Source organism: Exserohilum turcica (assembly GCF_000359705.1).
Source record: "Exserohilum turcica Et28A unplaced genomic scaffold SETTUscaffold_18, whole genome shotgun sequence".
Lineage (NCBI taxonomy): Eukaryota > Fungi > Ascomycota > Dothideomycetes > Pleosporales > Pleosporaceae > Exserohilum > Exserohilum turcicum.
Window position 1 is genome coordinate 460788 of NW_007360003.1, and position 13793 is coordinate 474580.

Below are 13793 nucleotides of genomic sequence, written 5' to 3' on the forward strand. Positions count from 1 at the left end.
AAACTACAATAAAAAAAAAAAAAAAAAAAAAAAAAAACACACTCGACGCAGGTGCCATGGCCACAACAGCAACCACCACCAGAATTCCCGGTATATCACCACAATATATATCACTTCCCGGCGTCCCACCTCGAACCAAACACCTGTTTTCCAGTCCCCATCTTCGAGTGGACCGCCCTCCAGCCAGCTTGCATCGACGTTAGCACTGCTACTTCAGCACCCTTTGTTTCAGATGTGCAATCTGGCTGGGAAGACTCGTCCACGTCTGATGCGTTACCTTATGGGAATCTCTGAGTTTGGCCGCGGTAGTCGCTCCTTGGAACCATGGTACTACGTAAAGCAGTGCTCGACGCAGATGTGTGGGCTAGCGTGGCTAAGCTAGTTAGTTAGTTAGTTGGTTGGTTAGTTCGTGCATAGCAAAATTCACGCGTATATATTCGAAATACATTCTCAAATCGCTATTCAGTAAGTTCTGTTAAATAATTCATCCGCTGGGAACATGTTGCTGTTGCTGTTGTTGTTGTTGTCGTCGTCGTCGTCGTCGTATATACTCCCCGCAAGCCAAGCAGCCATAGCAAGAATCTCAAAACTATCCATGTATAATTCCAGCTTCTAGAATCCCATATATATATATCAAATTACATATTCACGAATCTCGCTTTCCATCTCTAATCATCCCACCCACAAAAGCAAGTCCCCCACCCCCGACCCCCGACCCCTCTACCAGGCGTACATACATACTCTAGTCCCGCCATCTCTGCATCATCTCCACTCCCTACCGAGTAAGTAAGTAAGTCAAGTATCCAGCCCACCACATACATAATTACTTCTCACCCGCACTTCCTCCCGACATGCATTCCTTCACATATTGAGCCTGCACCGCGTACGTATGGCATCGACATGCGGCTGCAACACGTGTTCTGCGTGCGTCGACACCGGGAACAGAGTGTACAGGTTCTCTAGTTCCTGTCTGACTTGCTCGTCCGTCATTTCGTCTAGCGCGGTCATGTATTTGCAATGGCGGCGTCTGGCGATGAGGATGTCGGCGTGTTTGTCCTGTGCAAGCACGTTAGTTGTTGGTTGGTTATTGGAATGGCGACTAAGTACAGCCACAAACAGCATCATGACGCCTTGCCTCCGCGTACATGATGGTATGGAAGAAAGAAAAAAAAACGTAGAAGCCACGCATGCAATATATTAACCCAGGAGTGTCTTTTTTTTTTACACATACCTCGAGAATCTCCCCACACACAGCCACATACTGCTCTGCCTCGCGAAAACTATATCCAACACGTACTTCCACCACCCTACCACTACCACGACTACTATTCTCGCTGCTGCTGCCGTCCGCCCCCAGCGCAGCAGCAGCAGCAGCACTCGCCTTCTCCACCAAGAGCAAGCGGCCATGCTTGAAATCCGATTGCACGGCCCATCTGCGCGACAGGCGCAGCGCGCGATGCGAGACTAACATGGAGTAGAGCAAGGGCAGCGATAAGAGCGGCTGCGCGCCATCATGTACGATACAGATTTTAGTCAGGCGGGTGAGATTCTTCTCCCACACGAGGCGCCAGAGGAGGTGTGCGGTGAATTCGCGGGCGCGACCACCTGCTCCTGTGTCGGGACTCGGGACTCCCGTCCTCCTCCTTCTCTGCGTTGCAGCATCCCCACCGTCATCATCACGATTAATCCAAGCGTCGGCTTGAAACCGAAAATACAGCTCTCGTAAATTCCCCAGCCCCGCTTGCGCAAACTCAAACGGCTTCACGCGTCTGCGCGCTGCAACGAGGCATGCAGGCGGCGAGCCAGCAGCGGCGCCCAGATACAGATTCTGCAAGTGCAGCGGGAGAAGAATCTGCAGTTTGTGCATCTGAGCTGCGAGAGCTGGAGTCAGGAGTTCTGCGGTTTGCGAGGCGAGCGCTGCCGCGCTGTGCCAGGCGATGGTGTAGATGGAGCTGGAGCGCGTGAGCGCGCTGAATTCAGTGTAGAGTTGGCGGCACGTCCAGGAGAGCGCCATGCTGCTTTTTGAGATGCTGCAAGGTGGGGTGGTGCCCGGGGAGCGGACGAGTAGGTGGGATACTATTGTGTTGCGGAGTTCGCCTGGGAGGGCGAGCAATGGCGGTTGTGGGTGGGAGTGTTGTCGTGGCATTTCTCTCTCTCTCTTTTCCATCTTGCTCTGGTTTTTCTTTGGGCTGCTTGAATTGTTCGATAGATGGCTGGAAGGTATCAATTGCTTTCTTTTTTTGGGGACAAGAGAAGTTTGGTCTTCTGGCGTGTCTTGATGTCCAAGTATGGGAAACGATGGTAGTGAGATGGAGAATTACTATTACTTGACTACGTAAGTACTTAGGACGTCGCTAGTCGAGAGGGGTTAGTGCAACCCACCATACTTATACCATACCTTGTTGAAGCGACACTTCACTACCACTAAGCTTCCTAAAACCTAATTATTCCTCTCATCTATATTCTCTCATAAGAGAGAAGGAGGGAGGTGGTCATGGTAAAAAAAAAGAGCGGGACAGGCATGTTCCGAAGCAAATCTAACTAGATCTCCTTCAAGGAGAGGTATAGTTATAGATAAACAGATATATATATAACACTCAGCGGGCACACGAAAAATTGTGCATTTCCGACATTGGATATATGAAATAGCGCGATTCGTCCGACAATCATGGGAAACCAGATTCATGTACATAAGTAGATTGTACTGAGCTATACGATTCTCACATGTTCACTATATTAATCTTGAAACCAGCACTGAATTATGCGTATGAGGAAAATCTAATTGATCAAATACTTCTCAAGGTAATTATTTTCCATGCAAAAACAAGGAGAAATTATGATTCGTTATAAACTTATCGTCCCTAAGCTATTTACACAACAAAATCTCCCCACACTCCAGTCCAGCACACCTCTACTCTTCATCAACACACCCCGCATCCTTGCATTTCTTCCCATCACACACCTTGTGAAAGTCCTCATGAGCCTTTGCACCGCGGCCAATCATTTTGCGAAACTGTGTAAACTCACAGCTCGCACCAGGACCGTCCTGGCACGTGGGGATTGGGCGCGGGGCGGTATTTGCAATGAACCTGATGTAGACGCCTGGGCCATCGCCATGCTCAGCGCCTCTCTCACACGTCATTTTTTCCATGCCGACGTGGCCGAGAAAAGGGATGAGATCGCTCATTCTCCAGGCGCGCGTCCAATTGATGTGATCGGTGGGGAATTGCTCGGCGGCGTCCGAGGAGCTGTTGAAGAGACCGAGGGCGGTGGCGATGAAAGGAGGAACTTCGCGGTGTGTGAAGCCGAGGAAGAAACGCTGCTGGTCAGGCCAGCCGTCGCCCGGTGTGTTGTGCTTTTCAATATGCTCAAAGAGTTGGGATTGTGCTTGGAGCCAAGGGAAACCAAGGTAAGGTGATAGTGGGTTGAGAGGACCAACCATGTATGCGTACTTGAGGTCCCACGCGTACTCGTATGCCATCCATTCCGAGTCGGTGAACTGCTCGCATACTGGGCTGCGCTCGCCTTTGATGGCCGACTCGTAGCCGCACAGCATCTGGAGGGCGACGACATCCTTGGGAGTCAGCTTAAAGGGCACATACGGTGAAAGTCTCTTCGCAACACTCTTGCCGTAGAGCTCAATGACCTTTTGCTGCTGCTTTTCACCGGGCTTCTTTGAGAAGTTCTTGCAGGACTTGTGTGGGATGAGCGACTCCATGGATCCGTTCTTGTTTTCCGTGATGCGCACAATCTCAATGTCTTCTTCTTGAGGAAAAGCCCGAATAAAGTTCTTGGCAGTGTCAAAAGTCCTGCTCTTCTTGTCCGCCAATATTCTCTGTGTGTCAGGCACAAGGTGCGGGTATCGCTGCAACAAGTGCTTTCCCACAACCTTTGCGTCTTCAGCTCCGGATGGCGTCAGGTCTTCCAATTTATCTTCCAAAATTGGTGACTGCCATTTGCTCATAAACGCCAAAGGCCCAGACCAGCCCTGCCGATGCTTTTCGAGTTTCCAGAGAAACGGCTTAATGTACTCTTCGTACTCTTTGTCGTTGGAGTAGATGGCTCCATGGCGGATGATGTAACTGGCCGCCGTGACATTGCATCCTACTGGGGGTGTGTGCTCGAGACCGAACCCTGGACGCGATATCAGCAATTGTTCAGTCAAGTTCCAATCATGTCACTGACCGATGGCATCGAAGTAGGGCGATATTCCCGGGAGATGGAGCAGTGGATCGAATTTATAATTCTGCGAATGCTCAAGAGGTCGAAGTGGTGATTGCGCTGGGCCTTGGGCGTGCAGAAACGAGGGTAGCGTCAAAGCCGAGGCTGGTGCAGCCAGCAAGAAGGCGAACGGCAACATCTCCAAGCTTTCACGGAAGCTTCTTCCGTTACAACTAGGTTGTCAGGTAATATGACAGGGAGGGATAGCCCGGAATGCTGGGTATTGGGGTCGCGCGCCGTTTTGTTGTGACTTGTAATAGTGACGTACTTGGTTCCACAAGAGACTCGGACGCGCTAGTCCAACGTGCCGCACCAAGGCTGCAGAGCTAGTCTTGGACATCGTCACTTGCGGCTTGTTATCTATTGGATCTGCAGTGCCATGCTGCATTACATTGCGAGAGGCTCTCATGTCTTGGTCGTGATAATATTCACATGCAGGTTGGTCAGAGACGAGGTACAAACTCCTCGTTCAGTCAGCAGTCTAGATAACTTACGTACATGCCCTGCTTCATAATCATCCAAGGCCCTTAAGACGGAAACGACTGTATTCTGATTCGTGCAGGGACTAGCGCTAGAGTATCAAGACTAATACACTGCCAGCTGTGACACTGTCGTGACCATTGCGCAGTGGATACAAGCCCGAGGCCTCTTGCCACATGCTGTGAACAAGATATATCGGTTGGTAACGCGCAGCAGACACTTGTTCATCATCACTACCCTTCATTGACTTCTCCCTCTTCTCCCGCAAACACTTGCACATAAACACCACAGCATACTGATTTAATCAGAGGACGCTCTTTTGTGGACGTGCATTGTTCGTCCCGCCAGAGGAAGCTGTTGCTTGGTTCGTTAAAGGCAGTCGCAATGTCGTGATGAAGCTGATCAACCCGTGATACCTACCGTGCGAAGTAGCATGCTTTCTGCAGTAGCAGTGAGAGGCACGGAAGCTTCTGTATGTTCTTATTAGATGCTGGCCGTAGCATCGTAGACGAAACAATCATGTCCTAAGGAATCAGTCGCCCAAAAGGGCCTCGTGGTTAGCCTTGAGCTGATGCGCAGCGCCGTGAATGCAGGGTAAATGATCGATGTTGATTGCAAGCATCATGAGAATTGTGAGAAGCCCGGACTGACACCACGCCTTAACGCTTCGATACCATCGCCGACAGCGGAGTATACGCAAGACTAGACGTTGTGCGAGACCCAAAGCGACTCTCTCGAGGGGAAGAGTGGGTGTCATACCAGTTGACGTCTGAGAGCTGCAGCTTTCGTGCACGTTGGTTGCTGCGATTGGTGCCAGCTTTGTCGAGGCGCGGCTGCGCATATGGATTTGGAGTCTTGTCCAGACCTTTATAAGTTTCAGTATACTTTCTATTGGTGTTGGGTTGAAGGGTGTAAAGAAATGGTGTATCACCAGTCGAATCATCGGCATCCTCGCGAGCTTCGTTGTAGTTCAGGACGAGGCTCTTGATGCGCTGCCGTTCCTCTGTGTCGGCCTGTTGCTTGTTACGCATAGCAACAGCAAATGTCGAGTCTGAAGGTAAGTCAATAGATCGCGTCTGCGTTCGGTTGCCACGCTTGCTAAGCAACGAGAATTTCATCGTCTGAGACGAAGGCGGAGCAACTGAAGCAGGCGCCTCGTTACCACTGTCTTCGGCATTGACTGGAGCCTCTCGAGCACGGCGCATGGGTAGTGGCACGTCAAATACAGGTTTTCGGTCATGCTTGCGTGATTCTGCGCTCTCCGACATGAGCTTGGCAAGCTCGCGGTCGAACTCAGCATCCGCCTCAGGATCGCGTTCATCCTCCTGGCGAGTTACCACAATATGTTCTTCCTCTTCGTCCGACGAAGCTTGCTTGACAGGCTCTTCATCCTCTGACTCGTCTTCCTCTTCGTCGGATGATTTATCGCCTTCACCTTCTGGCATATCCACATCTTCATCTTCAGGACCGTCTATATCATCGTCAGAAGCAGAGACGTCGTCCTCGTCAGGCTCCACTGGCTTGTCGGTTGCTGTTGTCTGGTAGTTTTGCTTGACAGCTTCAGCAAAAGCATGTGAAGCTTCTTCCGGGTCGGTGATCATCTTCCACTGGGGTCGAACAAGGTTGTATGCATCCTGCACAATGAACTCGACATCCATGGGCAGTGCCTCCTTCATGCAGACGTAGTACTGCAAAAAGGTGAGGAAGAAGTCGAGCTTCTTCTTGGCAGCACCCTTGTCGTAGTACATGCCGCATGTTTCCAAGAGATTACAGACCAGGCGAATGCGAAAGTAGTCGTCTGGAAGATCCAAGGGATTGTACACTCCAGGCCGGATATACCCGCCTTCCCAGCCGTAGTTCAAGAGCTTGTACAGCGTGTCGAAAATCAGAGGCGAATCGACTAGCCGATAGATGTATAGTTCACCGAGGTACTTGACCTCGGAGATTCTTCGCTGATTGAACTTGAAGTCGTTCAATTCTAGGCCAAAGGTAATCGACTCGAGAAGATCATCGACGACGGAGATGGCAAAGTCTTGGTGAAAACGATGGATGGTGCCCAGCATGACGGCCAGAAGATGAATGTTGCTATACTTGATCTTTCCAGGCTTCGCAAACACTTTGTGGAGGATACTGACCACGTCTTCCTCTTCCCAGTGCATCTTGCGGACTTGTTTGATAGTCTTGTCCAATGAGCGGCGGGTTAGATCCTGGTACATGATCTTACGTAGGAAGAGTTCAACCGGAGTGCGCTCTTTTTGTTCGATTGCGGCGCGCTGGGGAGGGTTTACGTAGTATACGGCGTTTTCAATCAGCATCCGCTCCTGCTGACCGATAACCTGAGCAGCCTTCTTGCGTTGGAGCGTCTCTAAAAAGGAGGCCATCCGAGGAGAAGTTTCTGGGTTGCGGAGGAGATAGCGCCCGCAATTCTCCAGCAAGTTGCAAATAATCTCAATGTTCATGCGTGAAAAGTCATCCAAGCTGACCTTGAGACAATGGAAGATGACGTGCTCAGGAACAACGCCAAACTTGGTCAACTCTGCGAGATAGCGAACATTCTGTGTCCGCACTTGGCCTAGGAAGTCTTTGGATTTACGCCGTTGCAGGCTTCTAAACTCCTCGTCTAGGTAGGACACCAGGCCTTGTGGGACATCAGGCATGTACTTTCCGAGTGTTGCAATGAGCCTGGAATACAGAGGCAGCAAGTCGGACCGTCCTTTGGGGATTTCCTGAACCGCCTTTATGAGGCGGTTGCGCGAAGCCTTTGAGTTCAAGAAACAAAAGTCCATTGCGGTTTGGTCAACTGCATCCTTGCTCGCAAGTTCGGGGAGGCGTGCTAAAAGAGCATCGACCTGTGCTCCGACAGACTTGTTGGCGATGGCGGTAGACTGATCATCCCCGTCGGCTGCTTTGCTTTCTGCAGCAGTATCCGCAGCTTCTTTGTCAGGACTGTCGGCCTTGGCTTCAATCTTCTTGCCAACCTGCTCATCGCCGTCGACCTTCTTTTTCTTGACTTCCTCGAGCAGGATTCCCGGAACGCGGTCTTTCAGGTCGATGAGGTTCTCGTAAAACCGGCGCTCTTCCTCATCTTCCCAAATGCCTGCACCGTCGCTTTGGCCGCGCAAGTACTCGCCCGCCTTGATCAGACCAATAGAGCCGTCGGCGCCTGGGATGGCGAGCAAGGTACATGACTCCACAATGGTCACGGCGGCTGCCGCTCTTCTGCTGACGACGTGGCAGGCGTCTTCGCCGTCCAAGGCTCGCTCGACTCTTCGATGAAAAAGAACACGGCCTTTATCAAGCGTCTTCGAACCGCCATCAACGCCCCCGCACAAGCCCAGTTCCTCCAAGAAATCCGCGCCCTGTCTCTCCACAAATACCTTTCCGAAATCATATCGGCCTGCTACGAGGGCCTCTGCAAGCTCAAGACGCCCGGCGAAGTCGCTGCTGGTGTCGAGATTGTCAGTGCTCTCCACCAGCGTTTTGGCCCCGCAGAGTTTACAGGATACATTGGCTGGTACATTGGAAGAGGGCTTGCCACCCCAGACAAGTCACACTTGAAGACGCTGGCACAAGATGTGCGCGAGCGAGAAGAGAAAGAGCGATTGGCTCGCCAGCGCGTGCTGTTACGTGTTGCCACCGAGTTGTGGCTTGTGGGTGTTTTGCGCAGCCTGGATGACGTAGCCCGACCCGAAGAAGCGAGCAAGAGCAAGGACAATGGCAAACTTGTTGAAGGCTCGGCAAAGGCAAAGTCACGAGCAGACAGCACCGACGCTGAGCCCTTTCCATTGGAAGTTTTGAAGGACATGCTTGGACACGACCGTGAACACGTCAATCTGCCTCTGGTCGTCATCTTCGTCAAGGCATTTTCTTGGGATATACTCGGCACCAAACCCCCTTCTGCAGAGGGCCGCAAGACTGTCAACGATGATGGATCGACCGTAGGAGACAAGAATGGCGACTTGTCTGGCGTCGAGGACGAAGACCAGGCCAGCAAAGACCCGCCCCTCATTTCGTCGGAATTGCAGCAGCGATTCAAAAACATTCTCACTCGTTATTTCGAAGATGTCAAAGCGCACCTCCTTCGCGATCAGAAACACATACTCAGTCAAGGCCGGAAGAATGCTGAAGCATACGTCAAGTCTGGAGAGGTCTTTGAAGATCGCCAGTCCAACTACGAGAAGCAGATGAAGTCGCAAGAAAAGCTCATAGCCAACGCGCAAATCTTGGCTGACGCATTGAATGCAGACATGCCCGATCTGAAGGAAAAGGACGGTTCTGCAAACACGGGGAATATTGAGTTCACGAAGCTCTCCTAGTGAGTGTTAGACTCTGGCGGTGTGGCTACGAGAGCTGCTGCCTACGCTTTCTGTGCCGCTCCATGGTGGAGTAGGCGATGCCGCAGCTGAGGAGGGGCGGCGGAAGATGGCACGGATCGGTTATGATACGCGCACATGGAAGACGGGAGTTATGTCGGGCGCAGCTGCTGCTTGCATTTGTTCGGGCTCGGGCTCGGGCGAAGCAGCGCGGGGGCGGGCGGGCGTGTTTGCGACAGTGGCAATGCCGAGGCGGACGTTACTTGTCGTCGTTGTGCCGCGGTGGTGGGCGTGTAAATTGTACCTGCAGCGACTTCACTCGTCGACAGCGTCCGTGCGTCATCCAAGTGTCCCGCGGTTGGGACCAAGGGGCTGACTAAGCGGTGGGTTTGCATGCACATGTGCATGTGCATGTGCCCATGGCAACGGTGCCCCTCTCAGCTCTCGTCGTCGCCCGCCGACATGTGTAGCTTCAACCTTGCTTCACATTACGTACATGTTGCTGGTGCTGGTGGCGCGACGAGTCGGTCCAAGACTGCCCAGCGCACTACACAGCTCAGCTCAGCGGCCGGCGCGAACAAAGAATGATACTGAGCTCTGGGCGGCACTGCTGTTGGTGCGCATGCCATGTCCTCCGGTCAGGCGATATTTCTACTGGACGGCGTGCCGACGTCAGCCAATGCAGGTGGCCGGTGTTGCACGCCTCTCGGCAGCGTGGCGACTAGCATTCAACACAAGGTGGTTACACGCGCGCGCAAGCAGGAAAGGAGCCAACTGCTGGCGGCGTGCATTTCCATATAGAGCATCTGGGCAGGGACTGTGATTGAGTAGCTGTGGCTATTTGCAAGCGGCGTCCAAATCAAAGGCCGTCATGGGCTTTTGGACCGGCTAAACCAATTGGCCTGAAGCTTAGACATAAAAGTTAGCTTCCAAGACTTGACAGGAACATTAAATAGCCCCTGAGGCCTGCCACATGGGAGCCTGTCAGGCTTGTGAGTGGCTGCAGATGACATTAATATCGACTGCTATCATGGCTGGGCAGGTGCCGCGTTCATGCATTTTTTTTTCTCAGCAGCGGTGGCATCATGGTTTGTCAGGGGGCCATGACGAGGCTAACTGTGGCAGCATGCAGGACGACGACAGCTGGCGGCGGTATCCCAGGCGGTTCGTGTGCGACATGGCCAATGTTTAAATTTGCACATGAAGAGAGACGGGTGTCTAGCACCACCTAGCACGTGTGGGCCGCAGATGAAGGCAGATGGTGTAATTGCGAAGGCGGCGTCGCGCAATATACAGTGGTGCTATGGGCCAAGGGCGCATGTAATTAGGTTATGGGGAAAAGCAGCAATGCGAGGCGGGCAGCGGAGGGAGCCGGCTGCGAACAAGATTGCGGGAGCGCTGTAGCGAGGGCCATGGGCGCTGTTGCGCGTAGAAACACATTGGGCAGAGGCTGGAGACGAGAATACGTAAAAACGAAAAAAAAAACCAAGGCCGTGGGGGAGGGCAGGCTATCGATTGCGAGCCGTCGGTGGGCGGGCGGACGGGCGAGATTGGGCCATGGACGGACTCCTGAGCGGTAAGGTGGATATGTTTCTGGATGCGACGTGACGAGGACGAGGAGAGGACCCGGCCCAGGACCCACTCGGCTATAGAGTGTTTTAAAAATGGCATGCAGCCGGTACAAACAGAGTGTGCACGGGTCGTGTTTGACGGAGCATGGGTGTTGGGAGAGAGGCGAGGGTATGCTTTTTGGGAGCGGGTCGCGCTGTTACTCGCAGCAAGCACCCCACCGCAGACTCGTATTCAGGCCAAGTATTTTTTCCTAGTGCTAGCGCTCGTGGCTGGCTCCGCGGCAGGTGGGCGGCCGAGGCAGAGGCGTGGGAAAAGGGGAGCGCAGCAGCAGGCGCCGCCGCCGCCGCAAAACGTAGGCTAGCGAGTAGCATGTATACCGTCGCGCGTCGTCCGCGCGAGGCTGCATGTGATGCGTGTGATGCGTGTGAGGTGCGTGTGGGTGATATGGTGTGGGTGAGCGTGTGTATGTGTCGTGTGTGGGCAAAGGCGTGTGTGGTGACGGCGGGTCGCAGGCTGCGAAGAGGCGCAGGAGCCCCCTGAGCGCCCAGGCAGAGGCTAGGTTTGGCTTGGCAATGCGCCAGGCACGCCAATGCCGCCGCACGGGAGGCGGATGTGCCCTCCCCCCAATGACAATCTATCCCAGGCGGCCATTGCCATGCTTACGCCAGGCTCTAGAAGCCTCCTCTGCGCGCGACACGGCTACACTACGGAGGTGACTATCGAAAGTTCTTGCTAGCGCCACGCTAAGCCGCCAGCCTACCAGCCTAACTACTCTTAGCGCCTATACCAATCTTTTCAAGCTAGCAATAGCTTATATATTTATTTTGAATATTTTTAAACCACTATAGCTTTAAATATAAATATATATTAACCTACTTCTTGATTTTATATGAAAGTTACTTTTTAGTAATCAATCGATATATAAAATTATAAGAATAATAAGTATATTATGATATATAATCAACTTAATTTATAGTAAAGTCTACTAGTAAAGCTTTAAGCCTAACGTACGCCTAATTAAGATTTTTTTATAGTACTTTAAAGATACTCTACGCATAGGCTACCTTTATAAATATAAAAAATATAATACTACTCTTAAAAATATACGCTATGATAAGTATCAAAAAAAGCTACGCTAATATTACTAGTAGTTTTAGTATTTATAGCTATAATATCTTATTATTTACTGTATGAAAAGTTTTTTAAGTAGCTAGTTATTGTAAGAGGCTACGCCTAAAGTGTGTGTGTGATCGAGTATATCTATACGACTACCTAGACTTCAAGAAGCTTGAAGTCTTGTTACTGCCTTTTTGGCTATGGATGGCGTAAGTAGTCGTACGCTCGGCCCGTTGGGCCCGCCCATTACAGTTATAATAAAATAAAGCTAATAAAAAAGCTTAAGTTAATCATAAAACTAAAATAAAAAAGAGTTAGGTAGTATTTTACTTATAAAGATGAAATACTTAAAGATTGAAAGAATATTATTTAACTAGTTAGGTAAAACCTTTATCATTCTTAACTACTATTATAGTACCTATTATGTATAGTAATGCTTGAATGAACTCTTTACTAGAACTATTATTTAAAAGTAGTAAAAAGGCTACTTTAAATTTATATTTTAAAGCTACTTTATATATTACTATAAAAGTTCTTACTATAACTATTTAAAAGCTTAAAACTATATAAAATAAGAAACATACTACTTTCTAAATTGAACAGTTAAATAAAGCTCTAAAGCCTATTATAAAAGAGGCGTAGAAGCTTATAATGAGTATAAAAAAGCTTAAATTATATAATAAGTTTAGTAGAGTTTTATGATAGAGATAAGTAAAAGAAATAAGTAAGCTAGCTTATAAAAGTAGTTATAGTACAGAGGGGTGACACGAAAAAAACGTCACTCAAAAAGTTGTTATTTGAAAACTGTGATATATAGCTGGAAAAAATAGCTGAAAATAAACGGATTGCAGATCTAGAAAGCCAAGATCTCCTAGTTTGGCAAAGTGGACCCACTATCTGCTTAGTCAGCAGCCCTGAGCAAACAGAAATCCCCAAACTAGAAGCTTGAATAAATCTAAACTAAATATCTAGATTACTCTATTGTTTTTATATAAAAAGGTCCAAGTCTAATATATATTATAGATCTATCTTTAATCTCCAAGCTCTGACTGTTGTAGTATACCTTTACTAGTTAGATCACGTGATATATAGAAGAGTCTAATTTTTTAGAGTATATTTATTTCTCGCTAAGAATAGAAGCTAATATGTAGTGTACCAGCCCTTAGCTTCTACTGCAGCTTGCCAACGCCTAGGTAGAGATAAAATACAATTATCTATATCCTGTCGAGGAATAGCTTGCCACTCTTCAAAAATAGCCCTAGTAAAAGCCGCTATACTCTTCTGGTTATTACCTAAGCCTAAAAAGGATCTAGATCTTTTAGATAAATGGTTTTTAAGTAAACTCCACACATTTTCTATTGGATTAAGATCTGGACTGTAAGGTGGATGAGGGAAGCCTTCAATTGAATTTCTTTTAAACCAGCTGAAAACGTTTTTAGTAGTATGCATTCTGAAGTTGTTCTGCTGAAACTTCCAGCCTAGATAGTAGTTAGTTATATCTATCATATATCCGAATTTATGATTTATAGCTCTTTAATCAGGTGTGCTAGATTAATTTTTAGATATAAAAATGTATATATTACTTACCTGGTTTTATATTAGGCTTTACTTTAGGTATTAAAACCTTACGGATATATTGATGATTATTGAAGTGTGGAGAAGAATTTGGAGCCCGAATTACTACTAGATCAGATCTACCACCTATCCAAATTGCTCCCCAAACTTGGATAGTAATATCTCTAGCTATAACTCTATTAGTAAGCAAGCTAAAAATCGATTGAGATGTTGATAAAATACTAGACTAAAAATAGATACTTTTAGCCCATCAGGATTTTTTTAACTTACATCTATTGGCTGTAGAAACTTGTTCTCGACCTTGGCGCTTATTTTGGCGTTTTCTTACATATTCTCCTCTATATCCTCGGCCTCTTTGGATTGCTGACTCATCTGAAAATATTATCCTATCTAATCTACTATTCGATAGATTTTTCAGCATATTCTTAGCGTATTTTAATCCATTTTTAGCTTTTTCTTTGTTTAAAATTGAATTTTTCTTTGCAATATTAATAGAATAGCCCTCTCTTTTTAAAA

The 13793-nt window shown here is 48.9% G+C and overlaps 4 protein-coding genes across 4 annotated transcripts in view; 1 reads left to right on the forward strand and 3 right to left on the reverse strand.

Annotated features, from left to right (window-relative positions):
* Positions 1–2146, reverse strand: part of SETTUDRAFT_177064 (uncharacterized protein) — a gene marked incomplete at both ends in the record, with an annotated part of 6992 nt that extends 4846 nt beyond the window's left edge. The window contains 3 exons of the mRNA XM_008026460.1: positions 937–1056; positions 1232–1769; positions 1800–2146. Coding sequence (XP_008024651.1) covers positions 937–1056; positions 1232–1769; positions 1800–2146 — 1005 coding nt within the window. The remainder of the gene's footprint in view (positions 1–936; positions 1057–1231; positions 1770–1799) is intronic.
* A 702-nt stretch (positions 2147–2848) lies between these two features.
* SETTUDRAFT_177065 (uncharacterized protein) lies at positions 2849–4360 on the reverse strand (the record flags this gene model as incomplete). The annotated part of the gene is made up of 2 exons (XM_008026461.1): positions 2849–4134; positions 4186–4360. The coding sequence occupies 2 exons, from the start codon at positions 4358–4360 to the stop codon at positions 2912–2914; spliced, it is 1398 nt and encodes a 465-aa protein (XP_008024652.1). The 3' UTR covers positions 2849–2911.
* Positions 4361–5360: 1000 nt separating this feature from the next.
* On the reverse strand, positions 5361–7859 carry SETTUDRAFT_109106 (uncharacterized protein; the record flags this gene model as incomplete). The annotated part of the gene is made up of 1 exon (XM_008026462.1): positions 5361–7859. A coding segment is annotated over one exon (2499 nt), but the record flags the coding sequence as incomplete, so codon positions are not given.
* A 114-nt stretch (positions 7860–7973) lies between these two features.
* Positions 7974–9017, forward strand: SETTUDRAFT_28073 (uncharacterized protein; the record flags this gene model as incomplete). The annotated part of the gene is made up of 1 exon (XM_008026339.1): positions 7974–9017. One exon carries the CDS (start codon positions 7974–7976, stop codon positions 9015–9017), a length of 1044 nt encoding a protein of 347 aa, XP_008024530.1.
* Between the last annotated feature and the right edge of the window lie 4776 nt (positions 9018–13793).